Source organism: Cololabis saira, chromosome 23 (genome assembly GCF_033807715.1).
Source record: "Cololabis saira isolate AMF1-May2022 chromosome 23, fColSai1.1, whole genome shotgun sequence".
Classification (NCBI taxonomy): domain Eukaryota; kingdom Metazoa; phylum Chordata; class Actinopteri; order Beloniformes; family Belonidae; genus Cololabis; species Cololabis saira.
In genome coordinates, this window is record NC_084609.1 from 21602409 (window position 1) to 21623617 (window position 21209).

The following is a 21209-nucleotide window of genomic DNA, read 5'->3' on the forward strand; positions in this document are numbered from 1 at the left end:
TTCTGGTCTCCTGAGTCTCTTCTTGTCAGTCGATTTCGATGAGAATGGTTCTTTATCTTTGAATGTGGATTTTTAACTCCTATGAACTTGTTTGCATGTGTTTGGGCCTGTGTTTGCAACAGAGAAACTAACTTGACCCGAGCATTACCTGAAGAGACCGGCATGTCAGATTTTAACTCCCTTTGTCTTTGACAGATGGCTCAGCTCTAAAAGCCTCTGTCCGTGGTGCTGAAGGCTGGCCTGATGCATGAGTGTTCGGCTCCAGTTGATAAATCCGCCATGTCACTCTGCTTCTGACAGCCATTCATCATGCCTGGCTTTCTCATGTGAATTGTTCAGTGTGCTGGATAATTCAGTGAGACAAATAAAATGCAGGTCCTGAAGCTCCGACTCGGCTTTATCCAGCTCTGCGTGACTTTTTCCTGGACTGTACTTTATCTCTGTGTCAAAGGGACGCCGTGTCCCTGTCTGAGCATGAGCTGCAGCAGCTGCAGCCGTAGCGCAGCGACAACATTCAGACCAGCTGAAGGACAAACATGTTCCTAATGAGGCGGCTAATGAGCTCCCTTCCTTTGGTGTGTGTTCTTCTTCTTCTTCTTCAGGGTTAAGATGACAGCTCAGCTCAAGTCCCTTGACTTTTCGCCCGTGTTCAGACTTAAAAGAGTTTTCTGTTCTGTACTGCTGTTGTCATTAGCACTGTTTTGTTTATTTACAGTATGGCAGTTGAAATGCCATACAGAAGTCATGACACACGACTGTTGATGACAAAAAGCATGTGTTTTATATAAAAACACAACAAAAGACAAAAAGTGGACAATCATTTGTAAAAGAAACAATGACATTTATTTTTTTCTTAGCGCTTTTCTTAATTAGTCTGTTGTGCCCATTGATCACATGTAATACAGTTAATATAAAAATGGCTTTTTAACTTTACACCCAAAGCAATAACAAAATGTTTTCTTAAAATATGTATGCTAAAAATACTGAGAAAGTATTTCCACTAAACATATTAATATGAAGTATAGCTTGTGATTCTGCAATGATGACGTGACCGTGTTTTGCTGTCGAATCCTTCCAGTTCCTTTTCCGCTTATTTCATGTAGTTCTTGTTGTAGGCACTTACCAAGTTTTAACAAACCACTTCATCAAGAGACAACACATCACTCACCTCAGTTTTAATCAACCTCTTATATTAGTTTTAGTCAAATGTATCCACGTTTCTTCCCAGACACCGTTGCAATTAGAACTACAAAGCATAAACAGCCATTTTGCAAATCTCCTCTCTAGATACCCATTTTGTAGCTGAATTTCATTAAGCTTAATGTAATGCTGTAATCAAAAGTAGTCTGCTCCTCGCCGCAATTTAAAACCCATTTAGACTGTTCACATACAGAGGATTTGTCATTACACCAACATAATAGAATATATAACAAGATTTCCAAGAAAAATCAAGAATCCATTTTTAAATAGAAAAAAGGGGCGTATAGTTCATCAAAAGGCTTACACCATAGTAACTGTTATTTGTCTACTCTACTAAATCTCCTTTCCCATAATAGACAGGTGTTATTACTGTTTCTCTAACTCGTCTATGGATGTTTGACAAAGCACAGACGGTATTGCTTGGGACCACACGGACAGTTCCACAACTCTGAACACATTTAACAGTCAATTACAAGAGAGCTGACCACCATCATCTTCTTCACGTCCTTTTCTCTGCCTGCGTTTTGGGATGAGTGGTACTGAAGAATATCTGATTGCAGTAAATATCCCTTCCTGTTGATGTAAGCTTGGTTTGATGTTTACAAAGCCGCCGATTCAACTGGGATGGCACGGAGTCTAGTTCAAAGTATTCCCTCCCAGTCACAATCATAGTTTTTCCAGTGTATCTGAGCTGGGGATTAGCAATGTGTATGCCTTTTGAAAACAGTACAGCATATCTCGCCCCAGCTTATGGCCTTGTCCATTAACTGTAGTTGGAGTGAGGTGTTCTACACAGCTGGGCTTCTTAAAGAGCATTGTCAGATACATTTATAACTGTGGCTTTAACTTCCACTCCACTCGGCAGTCCCTTACCCGAAACCCACAGCTTTGTAAAGAAAGAAGAGTGTATACCAGTAACTTCCACTGGTGTCAGCAAAGCTTTGGAGTCGCCTTTCCGTATATCCCCATAAATGTGGTGGTTCCTCAGAGACACATAAATAAACAGGCAGGACACTGAAATCACAGCCAAGAGTACTCCAAAGACTGTGATTACTGCTGCATCCCATTTTTCTGTGTCCTTGGCTGTCAGCTTTAATCCCTTAGTGGTGACATTGATGCATTTGTTGTCATGGTTGCAATGAACGCTGCGGATCTCCACACACACTTTGTACTGAGTGGCAGGACTAAGATGAGTGAGGTTGTACACCTTGACATCTGAGGGAACCCGGGTGGTAAACGCCATAGTAGGATGGTTAGCATCTGATACAGTGTACCACTTAATGCTTGGGGCCAATGTGCCAGGAGTGGTTTTCCAAGAAACGAGAATGGAGTTTGTCCCCACTGAGTTGACTGCGACATTCAGAGACCCATTCATGGGTTGGGGAAAATATCCATTCACCTCCACTGAAACTGATTTAAGATCTGCTCCCACCAGATTATGGGCAACACAGGTGTAAACGCCAGCTTCTCTTTCAGTTATATCATAGATGTCAAATGTCCCCTCTGGGTGCATGTAGAACTTGTCAGAAACGGTGTTAGGCAGGATTCTGGTGCCAGATGGGGTGATCCAGTAGATGTCAGGTTCTGGTTCTCCAAAGGCTCGGCAATGAAGCGACACAGAGCTCCCGTTCTCTGCTTTGATGTGCCCCGGCATGCTCTCAGGCGATATTAGTGGCAGACAAATCTCCATCATCTCTCTGAAGTGGACCTGACGAACATGCTGGCCCTCATACTCTGGCGGCTCTACGCAGTACAGCGAATCAGGCTCCATGAAGCGAAGGTTGGTCTTATTCATGTTCATCCAGCGGACTACACAATCGCACCGGATGGGGTTGCTATGCATGCTGACCTCTCTGAGATTTGGGAGAGATTCAACGGTAATCCTGTGGAGGGCGCTGAGAGCATTACCATTCAGCATAAGGGTTTCGAGCCGTGGTAGCTTGTAGAAAGCGTTAGGATGAATATAGGAGAGTTTGGGATTGTTGGTGGCTTCTATTTTGGTCAGTTCAGGGAGGTTATTAAGGGCAAAGCTGTCAATAGAAACCAGCTCAGGCATGCTATTGATCCCCAACTCTTTCAAATGGAGCATATCCACAAAGTCTCCTCTCTGTATCCTGGAAATGGGGTTTTTGTTAAGATCCAAAAACTTAAGATTTTTGACATTTCTCAGGGCAGAATGTGGCACCTCGGGGAAAATATTATCATAGAAAGAGATGCTTTCCAAGTTGTCAAGACCAGTCAGTGCATTGTCAGGAAGTTGAGACAGGTTCATTCTGGTAAGAACAAGACTGCGGAGGTTTCTTAGAGGTTTGAAGTTCATTTCATCAATCGAAAGAACTGGATTTTCACCAATCATGAGGATCTCCAGACTTGGCATGGGATCGAACCACTCTCTTTTAATAACTTTCAGCTTGTTGGAGTTGAGATGGAGTCGCACAAGGTTGCTGAGGCCCTGGAAAGCCAGTGGAGAGATGGATGAGATAAGGTTGTGATTCATGTAGAGCTCCTGAAGGGTAGCCATTTCTGCCAGACACTGCTCAGGCAGTTGTTTTATCCCGTTCTCCTCCATATGAAGTGATATCAGCTGAGAAAGATTGCCCAAATGGATGTCATGAAGAGAAGATATGTTGTTTTGAGATAAATCAATCTCTGTGATGTTCATCAGGTAATCCAAAGGTCTGTCGATCTTGACAATGTTGTTTGTTTGCAATAATAGTACTTGTGTGTCCAATGGAAATCTTTCTGGCAGGCTAAATAGTCCCAAGTCATTACAGTCAACTGTCTGAACCTCCATGTATGCTGAACTTGGTGAAAACCAAGGTCTGATTTCACATACGCAGAGCTTTGGGCAAAAAGGCCTCACCTCAGTGGCCACAACAAAAGAGGCCATGGCCAAGCCAAGAAAGAGACAATCCATAAATGACACGTCCTTCATATTGGACCGATTCCTTTCAATAAGAAATTGGTCTTTCGTAGATCAATGGGTCGCAACTGTTAAGTTCACAGATAATGATTCATCTGCAGCAGCTGCAAAGGCGTCTGACTCACCGCCTTTTCCACCACCACCGCACCCGCCAACCACCACCACAGGGCTCCCACGGGTGTTTTTTGTCTTGCTGTGTGGATGCCCTTGACGGTAATGGCCAATCAGTCAATGAGGCTCCAGGTTTGAGGATAAGGGGGGCACGATTGTATTCAGGCAGGGACAAAAAATAAAAAGCAAGGGTGAGGGAAAGAAAAGCGAGGGACTAATATTACACCTTAAGTGCTTCTATTAAGCACTTTTCTTATCCACGGAAAGCTTGTTTTCTTCTTAAACAAAAATGTCCTTAGTGATTGTCTTCATTAGCTTCCAGAGTCCACAGCCCAGTCCATTCCCACCTGTGTAAGACAAACATGAGAGAAAGAAGCATTGTGAGTATCACACAACAATAGCGGTGGTTAGAGAATCTCATGATAAAAGGTTTTAGGCATATTGAGATTTGTTATAGACACATTGGTGCATCCTGACTTTCATTCATGCTCCTTTCAAGACAGAGAACAAAGTATTCATTATGTATCTGCTTGACCTTCTAGACATCATATGAGAGTTAGTCCACATTTGCCCTGATAAAATGGCATTGAATTCTGACGTAAGCAGTTTTAGTCTGTTATTGGCTAATGAGAAATCTTTATTAAGATTCTTAAATGACACACATTGCAGGGCTTAAGCACCAGCCTTTAGAGGAAGCTGGCTGAAGACAATGAAAAATGTCAGTAACTATAGCAACAAGTAAATGGGCATCTATTCAAGCACAACATGTGACAGTTGGGCTGCACATGCAAACAAAGTGTTTGACCCAAATGCAGTATGCACCTGTTTTTAGTAGAGGACACAGATTTCAAAGTCATGAAATGCAGTTACGCAGTGATATTTCAGTAATAAACAAATCTGTTTTCTGATAGTCTAATGTAGTCTTAGGTAAATTATTTGAAGAAGTCAGAGCTTTGTGTTAATAACAGCTAAAAACACATTTGCTGTCTCTGATATGAATTATCTCATTTTCTCATTTACTACTATTTAAGCTTTTTTTGGCAAATTATTTTCATCACAAGAATGTCAGTAATCCTAAAAAAGTCCAAAGGAATTGTTGCACTAGCCCAGCAGCTCTTACAGGAGTGGAGGTTAAGTGCTTTGAAGATACTCATAGCCCCATAAATGTCAGGATATCTATAAGATTTAATTTTGTTTTGTCTTTGGCTCGGTCAGTCTCCCATTTTCTCTTCTGTCATTACTTCCTTGAGTCTCTTAGTCACCTCGGCCATGGTGTGAACAGTAGTACTGTGAGTTATTTTCATCGCTGTTGATGTGTGACATAGCACCATAAAGCGACTGCAAGGGGGTCCAAAGTTACCTTGGCAGCTTTTTACCAAAATAAAGGGCAGCAACGTTTTTTATTTCTTAAAAGTAACCAAAAACTACATCAGATCAAATTGAAACTAATATTTTAACATTTAAAAAATGGTGCTGTTTCAATGACAATTTGTTGGACTGTGTGTGGATATCATTCCATTGACTTTTGCACCCTTTGAAACTGTTTCACAGCTAATCCCACCAGAGTGAGCAGTTCAAGGCCCAAACTAATTCTTCACATCACTCTTATTGTTAAGGTTACCAGGCTGGCTTTTAGATATATGCCCAACTGCTTCCCTAAACAAAATAAAAAATAAAAATGAAGCCATTGTGGAAATGCCTGTAACAGCCTCTTTCAGTGCACTTCAACCAAAAAGATCTGGAACTGAAATACTCAATGCACTTTTTTTCAGATAGCTAAAATCCATAAACCCATTCTGTCCTGGATCTTTTGCAGTTGAGGTTCAAAGTGCAGACATAGTAAGTTTTTGTAAGTATGAAAGGGATGTCTACTCGCTCTTGTGGAGCTCTGCAACACTAACAGTTTGTGGACGGCACGGTGAACGTAGGAGGTGCATTCAACCAATGTGAATGCTAATAATTGGCCATTTATGCAAAATTATTACTTTTTATTTTCTCTTTCAATGTGTATCAGATGATGTAACAATCACAGTTTCAAATCGAATTCATTCAATTCATTCCTCTCTTCATTAATTCTCAAATCCTTTGGAATACTACTGCTCATTCTTCACGCTGCATCCTCCCAGCTTATTGAAGCAAAGATGAATGGCTGAAATTGAATATTGTGTTTACGCACAAAGACAACAATTTCCGTAGTTCAACAGACAGCTTTATGAATTTTTGTGAAGAGTAAATCTGAGATGAATCCGACAGAAATGTTGGAACTAAGACACTCTGAATACTTGGACAATCAGAGTTATTCAGTCATGCAAACGCCTCCCTGAAAATAGCATGGTCATTTTGAGAAGTCAAGTGTCTCGCTTGGGACTTTTTTCCTGACCAGGAAATAGAGTGGAGCCAAGGAAATGGCAATTCAAAATTCACTGGATCTTGTAAAAGGTTTTTGCACTTGAAAAGCATCTTTAAAGAGAATCCCTATAGACATCTCGCTTGGTTTGCCCAACGTCTCGGCAGAAATAAACATGTTTACAGGCTGTTTTGGTCTCCAAAGCTCTTCTTTCACTTATACATTATTTATCTACTTTCGGTGACAGGTGAGTACCAGGGTCCCTTCCCAACGGATGTGATGTCAGTGTCCAATTTTTTTTATACAAAAGTAGAATATTCTGGAGCATGCGAGGATCATCTGTTTGTTTTCTAGGCACACTTAAGGACACCTTATTTTAATAAGGTTTTAATAAGGTGTGCCCTTTACTGTCCACTTCAAAAACCCATCTTAAAACCCATTTTTATTCTTTGGCTTTCAAACTCACCGAGACTTAATTTCTTTATTTTTTTCTTAAGTATTTTAATTGGTCTTAGTGTGTTAAATTTAAATTGGTTTTTACATCTTTTTTTTAGGTCTTTTTTTAAGTCTCTTATAGTTAGTATTCACCCACGTGCAGTACTTTGTTCCAGCTGTGGTTGCTTTATAAATAAAGTTAGTTAATTTGTAATAAACTCAAACATATCTTTCTTTTTCCAAGTCTCCCTTTTTAAGTCTCAGATCATCATATTCTGAGTGTTGATGTCAGAATCTGTTCCTGACACAACCTTCCTTATTTATTTGGATTTGGGACTGGCACTGAGAACATTGGTTCCGACTTCTAAAATGTGAAATGAAACAATTATATGATTCTTTATTGCTAAAGTCAAGGTTGGACATTTGCTAATCAGACTCGTATAACATGTTTTAACTTGAATTAAAGAAATCTTTAAGATAAAGTTAAAAAGAGGACTGAAGAGGTGAATCAGTGTCTATTACAAATAACAGTGGAGCCTGTAACTTCTCTCAAACTGGGCTCCTTTAAGTAGTTTTACCTATACAGATGCAATCCCCGACAACCACAATTCTTCACAAAAGATTAGTTTCTCAAAAGAGGTTCCAAGTAGAGCCATTTTAGTCATCTGGTGAGAATCTGGTGAAAATGCTTCCTGTATTCATCAGAAACAGAAAGGATAACCACTCAGTAGCTTTAGTATTTTATATTTATTTCTGAGACATTAATTGAAAAGCCATTAAGGGACCACAATGGCAGCCATTCTTGTTTTCTGGGAATGTGAAGCCCATTTTCATTATTCATTGTTCTCAGCCCAGTAATGAGATTCAGTTCACTTCAGAATAAAAGCACAGTGAAACAGGTAAACAAAACCACCAATTTTGATTGTCTTTCATTAAGTGTATCAAGATGTTGTGCTTCTTTTGGCGCTCACATTAGAAAATATTGAATCCATTGCAGCAATGGTAATACACCGTGAAACTGCTTTCGGGAAAATGTCTGTGGTTTAATATAAATAAAAGTATGGTGCATCCTTTTCCATGTGAGTCATACATTTCTTTTTTTTCATGTCTCTCTTGTACTCCACAGTTGAAGTGTAGCATGTAATTTGTCGTATGTGGCTGCCTCTTACCGAGCAGATGGGTTTGATGGTGCTTGTGATATTTTTGGGCCTAAAAGATCAGGCGCCACATCGTGGGGAACAGTCAAAAAAGAGTCGGGGGATGAAATGGAAAGAATCAAGGGGAAGAAGTGCGACGGCGGCGGTGAGAAGTGAGAGCGAGAAAAGGGAGAAATGATTTCATTTCATCATCCGTGCTGTTTCCACCTCAGTGGCCACAGGGGAGGAGTGGAACAAATAAATAAATAAGTGAAGGAGAACTTCTGAAGGCAGCAGGAACGCCGCGGTTTGCCCCCGCTGGCGGAGCCGAGCGGAGGCTTCATTCCTCAACCTCTGCTCCAGCAGGGGCCGGAGTGTGGCTCGGATACGGGAAGCAGACGTGGAAGCAGGGAGAGAAAGATGGCAGTGGGCGGGTGGGTGGGGGGTATTGTTTTTCAAAAACACCTGGCACTTTAATAAGCTGCTACACCCAGAGCATTCTGATAAACAGGGTTTAGCCTCTCTCCCTCCGCACTGGCTCCTGAGTGCGGGTTATGCAGTTGATCCGCTCTCTGGAAGCGTGGCTCAGACTCCGTAATTCAGCCGACAGCATTTGGATCTCACCTGTGCTTGCCTTGGCTTTTCTTCTTTGTAATCACAATTACCAGCAGTGTAATGCGGTCAGGCTAATTGTTATTGCCGGGCTGCATTGTGCATTCACTGCAGGTGGCTCCATCAGGGTGTGCCGTTATTTGTTTTACAGATGACTTTACTGTAATCATGTCACCGAGGACATTTTTGGATTGATTTTCCTTTTTTTTTTGTGATCCACAATTTGCCATTGAGACTTCAAAGCACTGTGGAAATAAGCGTTTCTAAATGGGCAGCGTTGATGTGGAAAAACAGACCGTGCTGCCCTATTTTTGCAGCACAATGCATGAAATATTCCACCATCAGATATTGGCAAGGCTTAAGGACGGATATTAGGATGACATCTTGGCCACTAAAGAGCTTTAGAAATGGGGACAGATTGAGAAAGAAATTGCATTTGGTTTGTCTAATGTTAACGCTGGCGTCCCCATGCTGTTAACAAATCGAGAATGGGATTCGGAAAGCTTTAAAGGACAATGTGCCATATGGAGTGGAAAACATATTTAATGCTTATTAATGTGTAACATTTTCAATAAACCTTAATCCAACATGCGCTTCATGGGAATTTACATTTAAAAAATGGATGTGACCAGTTCATTTTAATTGTCACACTGATGCAGATTATTTAGTTGATAATTAATAAGTTGCTGAAGAAAATTTATTTATAAAAACAGACAAAATGGCAGCTTTGTAACTGTGGAATTATGGAATTATGTCATGCCTTAAACTTGTGCAATGCAAATATCTAAAATCTACATTCAGGTGCAGGCATGCTTATTTATATGATTTTATTGATACTGATGCCACTATTGATTCTGTTTATCGATCTGGCTCTTCATTTATTCCCTTATCAATTCCAGAGTTTCAATGAGGAAATAAATACGCCTACACAGGTTTTTAGCCTCAACATCACAGCTTTACTGTTTAGAAGTCCAAAAACAACACTGCCAACAGGTCGGCTGAGCAACACCACAGCAGGTAGACGTCGTATCTCCACTTCAGAAATATCTACAGGCAGGTGTGAGTCTGTAACAGCATCTTTACATGCAAAATGAAATGTGTTATGTCTCATATCTTGTTATTGATTTGCTATTTATATTTCCAGCACCCACCACAACTGATGAATAATAATTTTAGAGGTGTACGGTGCCAAATCTTCATGAAATTTAGAATTGGTTCTGACATGGAACCAGTTTTCAATTGTTTTACCTCTTTTTAAAAGATTTTACTACATTTAACTCTTGAATATTTTTTTAAAGATATAGACAATCCCTAATTTGTGTGAAATTTCTGCAGACTTGTTATAGAAATAAAAGTAATGAGCTGAAAGAAGAGTAATTCACCAGTACTGTTTTTTCTATTAAGTTAAATTAGTTTTTGCAAACCAGCTTTAAAGCAGCACGACAGAGTTTGCTTTTCTCATGTTAAAATAGCAGGTGTCTCATTAAAACTGAGTATCAGTTAACGTTGTGTTTGGCATTTATTCTTTATTCTTCTTACTACTACTACTGTCATTTAGCAGATGCTTTTATCCAAAGCGACTTACATCTGAGAGAACAACACAAGCAAGAAATCACACAGGAGGTGCAGCTGGATCAGTTCTGGTCAGACTGATCAGAGTCCAGTTGGACACAGGTGCTGCCAAGCCGGTGGTAGAATTTTTTTTTTGTTGTTGTTTGTGTCACTCTGTAACGACACCATGGTTAACGTGATAACTCACACTAGGTATGATATTTGATCTGATATCTATCAAATACCACATTCGATTAGGTGTGGTATTTATTAGCTAAAAATGGTACCCTATTCACCTGCGTCCCCTTCAACTGCAGAGGTTCATTTGCAGTTTCCTGCAAGCCAGCTGAAGTCATTGTGAGGGGATGCCTCGGGAGGACGCTGATTCAATCAGAAGTGACATCTTGTGTGACAATGTGGTCACTCCGCTGAGACTTCAGGCAGGTTTCTCATCCAACCAGAGTGGTGTCAAGTTCATCGACTGAGTTACATAATAAAATTGTTTGGAATAATGTTAACTGAGGCAGCATGGTTGTACGGTGAGAAATTCCAGTGAACCTCTAAAATCTATAAATCTAATAAAGTTAAACTCTTACAACCACTTTTTGGACTGTGAAGTTGCAGAATTTTAATACACTTGAGGTTGATGTACATTACTTTAGTACACATTCACTAATTCAAGTGGACTGTCCAAATCATCTGATATCGTAGGACTGCGTCATGCAGAGCCGAGGAAAGACGTAGTCTATATTCTAGAGGCTGTAGCCACGACTGCTGGGGCTATGGAGTCCACACAACACTTGTACAGACCTATTAGCAGAGCAAGGGGCCCCGGATAGCTCAGCTGGTTGAGCGGGCGCAACATATACGGAGTCTATCGCCCCCATGCAGGCAATGCAGGTTTGAATCCCAGCCAGCGCCTCTTTACTGTGTGTTTTACCCTCTCTCTCTCTCTACCCAAAATTACCTGTCCAGCCACTTTCAAAATAAAGACCTCTAGAGCCACAAAAACAATCTTTATAACAAAGAAATAAAAAACAAGACAGAACGAGAAGGGAGGGACTGAGGTGAGATCTGGAGGACATAATGACTTGCAGGGGAGGAACTTGTCTTAGTATCAGTATTGGTGTATTAACCTCTGGTGGCATTTAGAATGCTGTCATGGCAGGAAATATCTGTCTTAGAAAGGCTGTGAAGCAGATCAATTACCCAAAATCCAGTCAAAGATTGGAGCACAAAAAGGCTTTCACAACAAAGAACAGAAAGTGTTGTGATGTATTTTGGCATTAAGTGGCTGTGCAAGCGAGGAATGGGGTTAATGTGGCCGGAAATATTGAATCAAAGGAGGTGTGCGTGGTATATGCGCACAGAAATGCTTCAGGTAATTATGAATCCACAAATCCATAATCAGCACCTGGAAATGCAATGCAGAGAGCCTGAGATGGGATCTCCTGGAGCCTAATCTCCACCCGCAGTAACACATTAAGTCTAAACTGTGACATTTGCTGAGGGAGCCTTTTATAGGTCAGGCTAAGGTGTTCACTCATGGAGCTAACATGGGTTCCCAGGCGTCAGAAGAAGGGAGGGCAGGGGGAGGGGGGGCAATTATTGAAGCCATGGACTCCAAAGCAGCTCCATTACCGTAGAAGGCTGACAGTCTTGCCCGTGGGCTTTTTTTTTACTTTGCCCACTGTTAATCCTTCCTGTGAACATTATGGCAAACGAGGAGCTTGTATCGGGCTCGTTACAAAGCAACCCTTAACTGTGTGAAATACGGCAATGTTTTTTAACCACACCACCAAATCCCATTACTACCATCACACACTCAGCTTTTCACCAACAGCCAACTCCAGAGAAAGACATGACTTTTTACAGGTTAACTGCTCCACCACAAACCAATCAAGTTGAGTAATTAAAGCACCCATCTAATATAGTGCAGGTCCCTTAATGCTAGTAAAGCAGGTTCTACCGATCGGGGGTATGAACACAAGCCCTCTGCGGATGTCCTGCGAGGAATCAAGCCGAGAGCTGTGGTGGGTTGGCCTCATTCTGCGTATGTTGAATCAGATTTGGACCTCGGGAATTTTGAGACCAGGTCTGAGCCTTGACCTTCTCGTCTTATCCATGAGCAGTTTTCATTGTGGGTGGCATCGCTCTACTGGGAAAGGCTGCTGCTGCCTGAGATGGTAGTTGTCTTGGAAGGAAGGGGGTAGGGCGTGCTCTTTGCCTGCACCAACATTTAAAGGGGTGGTATGTGGTAAGGACTCAAGGTTTCCCACCAGAACATTGTCCTGTAACCACCAAGGTGAACAATGCTGTTCACTTTCACTGTCAGTGGTTTTAGAGATGTTGCTGACTGGTTTCTTACAAGTAGATAAAATAGCACGAATCAGTTTTGTTTGTTTCTTTTACTTAAAGGGGACCTATTATGGCATCTAATACTTATTTTAAACAGGCCTTGAAATTCAGTCTCAGCCATGTCTTTATCTTCCCAGTTTCTAACCTCCTTCTCTATGTGGGATCCTGAGGGCTATGATAATCAGGCTCTGTGCTGATTGCCTGCCTGACGCGAATGACGCGATAAACCGCTACGAAAAAATGGCGGTAGCTCCAGCCGGCGGAGTTAGTTGTGGGCGTGGTTTCACGCATCACTCCTGTCGTGACGTCACGACAGGAGCAGAATCTGAAGAAGCCACATCAGACTGGATGGCTCATCCGGGCGGCTGTACAGACACTGCAGAATTTGGTTGCTTTTCTCCTTCTCTGAGTTGCCATGCTGAGGGGAGACCACTTTATATATGTTAAAGCAAGAAAAAACTTTTTATAATGGTCCCCTTTAAAGACTTGAAAATAACTCGCTGAGTCCAAAGTATCAAAAAAACAAAACCAAATGATTGAAATATGGCTCGTATCATGTAACAGTTATGAATAGCGTTGACATCCCATCACTCCACACGGACTTGCTTGCCACTATTAATTCCAACAGAGTCACATTGTTCACTAACAGCATGGTTTAATATATTTTTCATTCTTGTCAATATTATCCACATCGGCACGGCATAAAACCTTTGGCATTATTTCGCTCCTCAGGTTCCATTTTATTCAAACAGGAGAAACACAGAAGAACAAGTGGGTGCATGTGCAGGTCTCAGATCAATTTTTCTGATTATACAAGGAGATATTTTTTCAATTTTTTCTTTTTTTTTCATTGGGAGTGACCTTCCATTACTTTTAAAGTATGGGATATACTATATTTATTCACATAGTCCGATGATGAAGCTTTTCAGAAATGTCCGTCTTTGGATCGCACTTAAAAACTACCCACTTTTTTTTTTTTCTATTTTTGTTATATGAATCTGGTTATGTCATAAGGTTTAATGTATACATTTAAACTTTATTGTGTAAATTTTAGCACAGCTTGGCGCCTATTTGCTTTCATCTTGAAATGGGATCAGCATTATTGGACAGAGGCTGCGTTTGAAAGGTTCACTCACTGTCAAGGTGAAAAGCTTTTCCATTCACATCTTGGCAACCCCTCGTCTGCTTTCCCACCAGGCCACCTCCATTACGCTACCACCGGGGCTGTTTCGGGCCGTAATGGTGCAAATAGAGTTTGATTAGAGACCAGTGAGATATGACCACTTTAAATTAATGAGTGTGCGCAGTTGGAGCTGAAAGTGTTGATCCTGGTGACTCTGCTGTTCTAATTCAGAGAAGCCTGACTCAAGTCGTCTGGGCAGCCTAACAGCCAGGCAGAACTGTTTGTTCTGTGCTGTTTATTGAAATGAGTTATAAATCCTCTCCCTCGCTTCGCAGGACTCGGATGAGGGTTTAGTGAAGCGGCGACGTAGAGGTGATTACTTTCGTGCAGGTTGGGTACTCATCAGTGCCCCGTGTCGAGAGACGTTGACCTTCCACTCATGTGAAAATAAAATAATTTATTATACACAATGTAAGATCTTAGTATTAAGAGGCGTGGATAAGAAAATGTGTGTGTAGGTTTTTTTGAGGCCCACAGGGAGCTGATTATGAGGCCTGCACAGTTTAAGTGGTAACAAAGCAGTATTGCATCTGCTGAGACATTACAATCACTGTGGTAAAACTGGGTGGAAGACATAAAGGTCAGGCATAAGTGGAAAGTAGGGCAAAGCCGAATTGCCTACTCTCAAACGAATAGCCTGTGTATTGTAGAGATGGTTCACTGGGAATTTTGATCCACTGGTAATAAGCCTTGAAAAGCTTTCTTCAAGTCCCCCACTTTCTAGCTGAGACTCTTTGGTTGTTTCTCCCTTTTCCCTCACTTGTTCGTTTTTTTCTCTCGTGATAATACAAACCCCTCATCTCTTTTTAGAAACCTGGTTCTTTTCATCCTGCTTTCCCACATTTCTCCCCACTGTTAAAGCCCTGACGGCGAACATTTCGTTTTATGTTCACCATTAGCATCATGACCCACAAAGCCAATGGGGTATGGAGAATGTGGGTTTTTCTTTGTGTTTCCCTGCATATGCAGGTCCCCTCTAGTTGTTTGTTTGCTGTCTGACTTATGACCTTCTCAGTACCTTTCACCCCCACAATGCAATGTCCAGTCTTTCTCATTCTGCTATATCTACCAATAACCATGCTTGTATTCATTACTTTTAACAAAGGCAATGTGTCAGATGTTTTCTCCAGTTCTGTTTTCATTAGAACCACAAAGTTATTATCCATGGTCTGATACGTGCTATGTGCATATTATGGTCCTAGGAGCCATTGTGCATGCCATAGTAGTGTTGTTTGGGTTTTATATCTTTTAGTCATTTTGCATTAACACATCGTTATTGCCAGTGTTCAAACTAATGCTCAAAATCATATATCATCATCATTTTTAATCACTGATGCAAAAAGCTAAGTCAATGAAAAGAAAAACACCAACAGACATCACCTGAAGCACAGAGAACAAAAAGCTCAGCTGGGATGCAACCGAGCCGTGTCTCATAGCCCGACCTGCCGCCACTGTTGGCCCATTCTCTTTGTGAACCATCTTTGAGACAGGCACAAGATGTCCTTTGACACACCGGGCGCATGTGATGCTGACAAAAACTGATGCTGAGAGCAACCAATGTTCTTTGACTGCACAAAGAAATCTGAATTAGGACAGAGAGTCGGTCGCCCATTTACAAACAAATTCTGTTCCACGAGACTGCCAGCGATTGGTATCATACGGCATTAGAATACGTGTATAAGGGTTTTACTTTTTGACAGGTTTATATTTGAACATACTGTATTAACAATTATTTTTGCTGCTTTTTAACCCACAGCTGAAGAAGAATGAGAGGATTCTGAGCAGATTGGGGTAACATCTGACATTGATAGTATTGGTTCAGTTTCATTATGAGACTTCTGTTGTCATGAGCCTTCTTTATCTCTGCATACATGAGACGGCAGCAAGGAACAGCTTTGCATATACAGTAGCTGCTTCCCCCACGTGGCAGCACCTTCTTTTTCATAGTACACAAACAAAACATTTCCTGGGGGGGGGGCCTTGTGTATTTTAGCAGCTTCCAGCAGGTTTTCGGTTAGTTGTAATCTCCAACTTTGCAGCTAGATGTCACTAAATCTTTAAAAAAATCCTCCTTGGACACACGTTTAAAAAAAAAAGAATGTTGAAAAGTGTGTTGCGATCTGACATCAAGAGGTCCTGACAAAAGCATTGATCTGTGACACGTTGGAAGTGAAAACTGGTTTGATATAAAGTCCAGGCCTCTGGAAGGCTCAACTGTCCCTCCCTCTGCCCTTCACCTCATTGATTTGCTATTATACTTCCTCCAAGGTAATGGAGAGTCCATTAAAGGAACCTCTATGTTGTATGCATAATCAACTCGCTGTATGTTTGTGTGTTTGAGTCCGTGTGCATCCATGTGGGAGCTGATGGAAACCTTACATCTGCACTTGTATGGTCATGAATCAGTGGCACGTCGGCTGTTAATGTAAAATCAATGTTCCAAATTAACCACAGGAACCCGGTCTCTTTTTTTTTTTTTTTTTACTCTTTTCTGGACAAGACATGCCCTTGGGCTGAGTGAGGGAGAACACACATGCTTCACTATTGAACGCCATTGCACACCCACCTGCCACACACGCACGGCAGACATCGGCATATGCAAATACACAAGAAGATCCATGCATCTGCGGGGACACACACAATTTAGCCCACTGAATGCGAAAAGAAAAGGGGAAAAAAAAAGAAACATGCAGCCGCTCATTGGCATAATGCATGCTTAACACAGCACACAGTGAAAGAGCACAGCACAGGTCCTCTCGTCTAATTCGCGTAGTGCTGCATCCATTAAAATTAAGCCAAGGTATCCAGCTTAAGGCTGCAGCTGATAAGGTCAAAGGCGTAGCGAACATTCCAACGCTCATTTCTCCCCCAACATAATCGGACTCACTCTTGACAAAAATCTGCATAATGTTTCATGTATAGCTGCTAGCTGGAATGAAAGAGCGAGGTGTGAGGAGGGGATGACAGGCAGGGGGAATGTGAGCCAGCGGCATATCCCTCAAAGTCAGAGCCAAATTGAATCTGCAGGTGCAAATGTGGCATGTGTGCTGCTTCTAAGATGCACCGCTATCTATATTTATATGAATAAAATATGGCTGGTCAAGGGGCCACAAGCCTGGAGGGAATAAGTTCCTACGGCAGACAGAATCAATCATTATATGCCAGTGAAATGCATTTAACGCGAGCTTGGCCCTGTTTATTATGATTTCATGGGGTTTTAGATGGCCTTTCTCTTTCTGTTTTCATTTTCTGCAATTCTTCCTCAGCCAAAACAGATGAAAGATGTGGTACACCGATTAGCTGATTTGGAAGTAGTTACAGCTTTTTTTTTTTGCACGTTTTTCTCCAAATTTACAAACACACATGCCCTCTGTGTGGATGTAACTGTATGCAAATACTTGTGCATCAGTCACAGCAGCTCCATCAGTACCTGACAACTCCTATAACCTCACCAGCCCTTTCATTATCCCACTGTCTTCCACTGTATGTTTTAGTGTTAATGCAGAACAGATGGACAGCACAGCAGTGGCCCTTTAGATGTCCTCCTCCTTCTCTGCTCGTGTTTGAAGCTGCAATATGGGCATATGTCTCCATCACGTCCAGCTCTGATACGAATCTACACAACAGCAGCCTCATAAGGGGATAATAGCTTTGATTTTAGCGTAACCATATGTTATTGTCGCCGCACGCGCTTCATTTACCTGTTTTGCATGTCATCTTTTGTAGCTTTGCTGAAGCTGCAGTGCATCAACCCACCTAAAACTCCCACTCACTCCGCAAATGTGTGCAAGCTTAATTCCTAAAACCCAAACACAAAAAAAAAAGCAAATGTCACTGGATACAAAGGCGGCATCACGTCCTGTTCTGACCTTTGATATGGACTGAATACGGCAAAATGTCAGGGATGTTGCCATCAAAGCATGTTTTGATCCTCTGCTTTCTTTTTTGTCTGATATCTTTCTCTGTCTGCGTCTTTCCAAACAGCCCCCTTCCCCCGACTCTGCTTATTCCTTTTTAATGGATCCCTGTGTTTGTCTGGGAACAGGATGCTATCATAGAGCCTATGTTTGGCTGAACACGCTGATCCCCTGCAGCAGTCTTCTGGATGTGTTTACTTGAGTTTCACTTAGAAACCTTGGTAGATCCTTGGGCGTCTCGTTACCATCACTATGATGGGGGAAACAAACAAACGACAACAAAAAAAAGAAGATCGATCTGGTAGTTATTCTAGGCTAAAGGGAGGGCTTTCCGAGTTCCACTTCCAACCAAAAGTGGTGTTTGGCACCCACACATCCTCTTGCCCCACTGGAACCTGCTGCCCTCTGCCTATAGGGAAATTAATATGGAACACCCACACTGTGCTGCCTGTCATGCTCTCAAAGCCTCCACAAAAGCCACTGCTGGCACAATACCTTTTCCACCCCAGCTCTGTTTCCTTCACACACAGATCAATAGGCAATTCGCAAAGCCACTCACAGAGAGCGTATGACTTGTTGTGAACGTGTAATATTGATTTGCTTTGAACAAATGTGGTAAAATTAATGAAGTAACCCATTACTGCATTGCTCTACTGTTTTTTATCACCGCTGAAAGGGGAAGCATAACATGGTTCATGACTATGAACTTGATTATTGGTTCCTGAAAGAGTTTGACACGACATTTTGGGACAAAATCAGAGCTGTTGCTGTTCAGTGGTCAGGAATGTTTGCTAGAAGGCATCATCTGTGGGAAAACCTGACCTGGAAATTTGGCTTGACCAGCAGGTAATCCAATAAAGTGGATGCAACACAATTCCCAGCATGTGTACGTACGTGTGTGTGTGTGCGTGTGCGTGTGCGTGTGTGTGTGTGTGTGTGTGTGTGTGTGTGTGTGTGTGTGTGTGTGTGTGTGTGTGTGTGTGTGTGTGTGTGTGTGCGTGCGTGCGTGCGTGCGTGCGTGCGTGCGTGCGTGCGTGCGTGCGTGCGTGCGTGCGTGCGTGCGTGCGTGCGTGCGTGCGTGCGTGCGTGTGTGTGTGTGCGTGCGTGTGTGCATGTGTGTGTGGCGAGGGTGCGATAGCTCTCATGTGGCATTCAACTGTGGGTTCCATATAGAAGCGCCTGCTTTCAGGGTGAGTCATTCGCACCGAGGAGGCCAAAAAACCTATTGTATCAACCGCTGGGAACAAGCGGGAGGAAAAACGCAGGCAGAACACGCCTGCACACCAGATTACAGCAATCAGATTCCACAGCCCCTCCAGCCATTATCTGCTCGGGTGCCATTGAAATATTCAGGAGAAATGCATCTGCTGTGTGGCTCAGAGTTTAGACTAAGGGGGGCTTTGAGGGGTGAAAGAAATCAGATTTAGTTAGGGGTTTAAGTGAATCCTGGATCTCCTGGATGTGTGGGAGAGGATGGCACAAGCAGGTGAAGTGATGATGCTGCTGCTTCTCAGCGGTTAATTGCGTAAAAGCTTCTCCGTTTGCAACAGGAAGGTTTAATAGTGCGTGGAGAAGGGGGGGGGGGGGGGGGGGGGGGGGGGTTATTCTGAGGATGTTTTGGAGACGTGTCTGGTGCGCGCTCACCAGCAGGTCCCGAGGACACGAGAACTGCCCGTGCGCGCCCCCGCCGGTGCGCGCCCCCGCCGCGCGTCTGGAGTTAATTTGACTAGTTTGCGCGAAACACGGCTCTTAATCTCCTGGTGGAGGCGCATCCTGACCAAATTCTGCTATTATGTATTTCCCCCCCACTGATCCGTGCAGGAAACACACATTACAGCCCCTTCATTTAATAAACGGCCAGCTTTGTGCTTCGTTAATACGACTGTGCCATGAATGTGTGCGTTTTCCCCTCAACTTGGAAAATGCGCAACCGGGAGATGTGGATGAAATGGCAGATATTCAAGAGTGAGCTGAGCAAAACTTACCATATTTGATCGTCGTTGCAAATGAAGCGGCATATCTTGTTTTTTTTTATTCCCTTCAAGTGCGCTGCTTTAGTTAGGGGGATAAATAGCGCCCGGTCAACAATAAAGAAAAAAAAAAAAACAGTCAACAATGTGTGGTCGTTTCACGCAGCTGATGGAAAATCAGTTCTCCTCCACGCAAATGGGCATCTGTATGAAGGGAAAGCAAAAAGAAAAAGAAAAGTCCAGAGGCAGATTGATGCCCTTCTCTTCCCTTCCCTCCGTGTTCACAGCGGCTGTTCGGGGCGCATCTCTTCCCTCGACCACGGAGATGCGCCGGCGTCTCCTCAGCAGTCATTAATATCAGCACCAGCCCCGGCTCTCCGCACCACAGCCAATGGCGGCACAGGAGCGGGCGAGGTGCTCGCAGCATCCCCGCTCTGATTGGCTGATAGGAGCCGTCAATCATGTCCCACAAAGCCTGCTCTCGTCCATGTCTTCTGTTGGAGGTGAAGTACACTGCAAAAAATATCCACTCGAGAGCCCCGAAACTGTTTAAAGTGACAAACACAATGGGATAGAAAGGTTTATTTAAAAAAAAAAAAAAAAAAAAAACAAACAAAGAACCCACACATCACTAAAAGTAGGGAAAACACAGATATATGAATAATAATTATAATTATAATACATTTTATTTCTAGTGCACTTTTCATTAAAAACAAATCTCAAAGTGCTACAAGTTAAAATCAACCGTGAATAAAATCAATAGGAAAAGGCTTTTTTAAAAAGGTGGGTTTTTAGGCCAAGTTTCAAAGCGTCCACAGTCTGCAAGGCCCTCAGGTGGTCTGGGAGGGGATTCCATAGGCGAGAAGCAGCAGAACTCAAGGCTCCATCACCCATTGTGCGGAGTTTAGTTTGGTTTTTAGGAGGTAGGTGGAGGAGGAACGGAGGGAGGTGAGGATGTCTGAGGAGTGAGGAGATCCATGAGGTAAGTTGGGGCAGTCCATGAACACATCGGTGGGTGAGGAGAGAGACCTTGTACTGAATCCGGAGTGATACAGAGTGGAGTAGGGGTATGTAAGTATAATATGAGTTTGAATCATTCTTTTTTTTTTAAATGTAATGTATTATTATTATTTTCTAATCTATGATGTAAAGCGCTTCCCTCTGAGGCCAGGCAGCAGAATTCTGTCAATGACCGCCCACGCTGCCTTGCAGAAGAAAAAAAATCTAGCATTTGATGTGACTGATTAGGTATGTGAGAGGTAAACTGGGGTAAACCAACCTTTTTCACAGCTGAAAGGGGTCTAGGCTGATGCTTTCAGATTTGCCAGCAGCCTTAGATTCATTTGTTTGCCGACGATATCCAGGTTTATTTTAAGTAAAACTCACTGCAACATTTTTTAACCCTTTCCCCCAGACGCACCCGGTACTGGGTCCAGCAGCTGTATGCACCCGTTCATGTGTGGAAA

At 42.5% G+C, this 21209-nt stretch overlaps 1 protein-coding gene across 1 annotated transcript; it reads right to left on the reverse strand.

Moving 5' to 3' along the window:
* Positions 1 to 767: 767 nt before the first annotated feature.
* Positions 768 to 20071, reverse strand: LOC133424252 (leucine-rich repeat neuronal protein 3). The gene is made up of 2 exons (XM_061714742.1): positions 19759 to 20071; positions 768 to 4581 (listed from the first exon to the last, which is right to left on the reverse strand). Exon 2 carries the CDS (start codon positions 4133 to 4135, stop codon positions 2006 to 2008), a length of 2130 nt encoding a protein of 709 aa, XP_061570726.1. The 5' UTR covers positions 4136 to 4581; positions 19759 to 20071; the 3' UTR covers positions 768 to 2005.
* Between the last annotated feature and the right edge of the window lie 1138 nt (positions 20072 to 21209).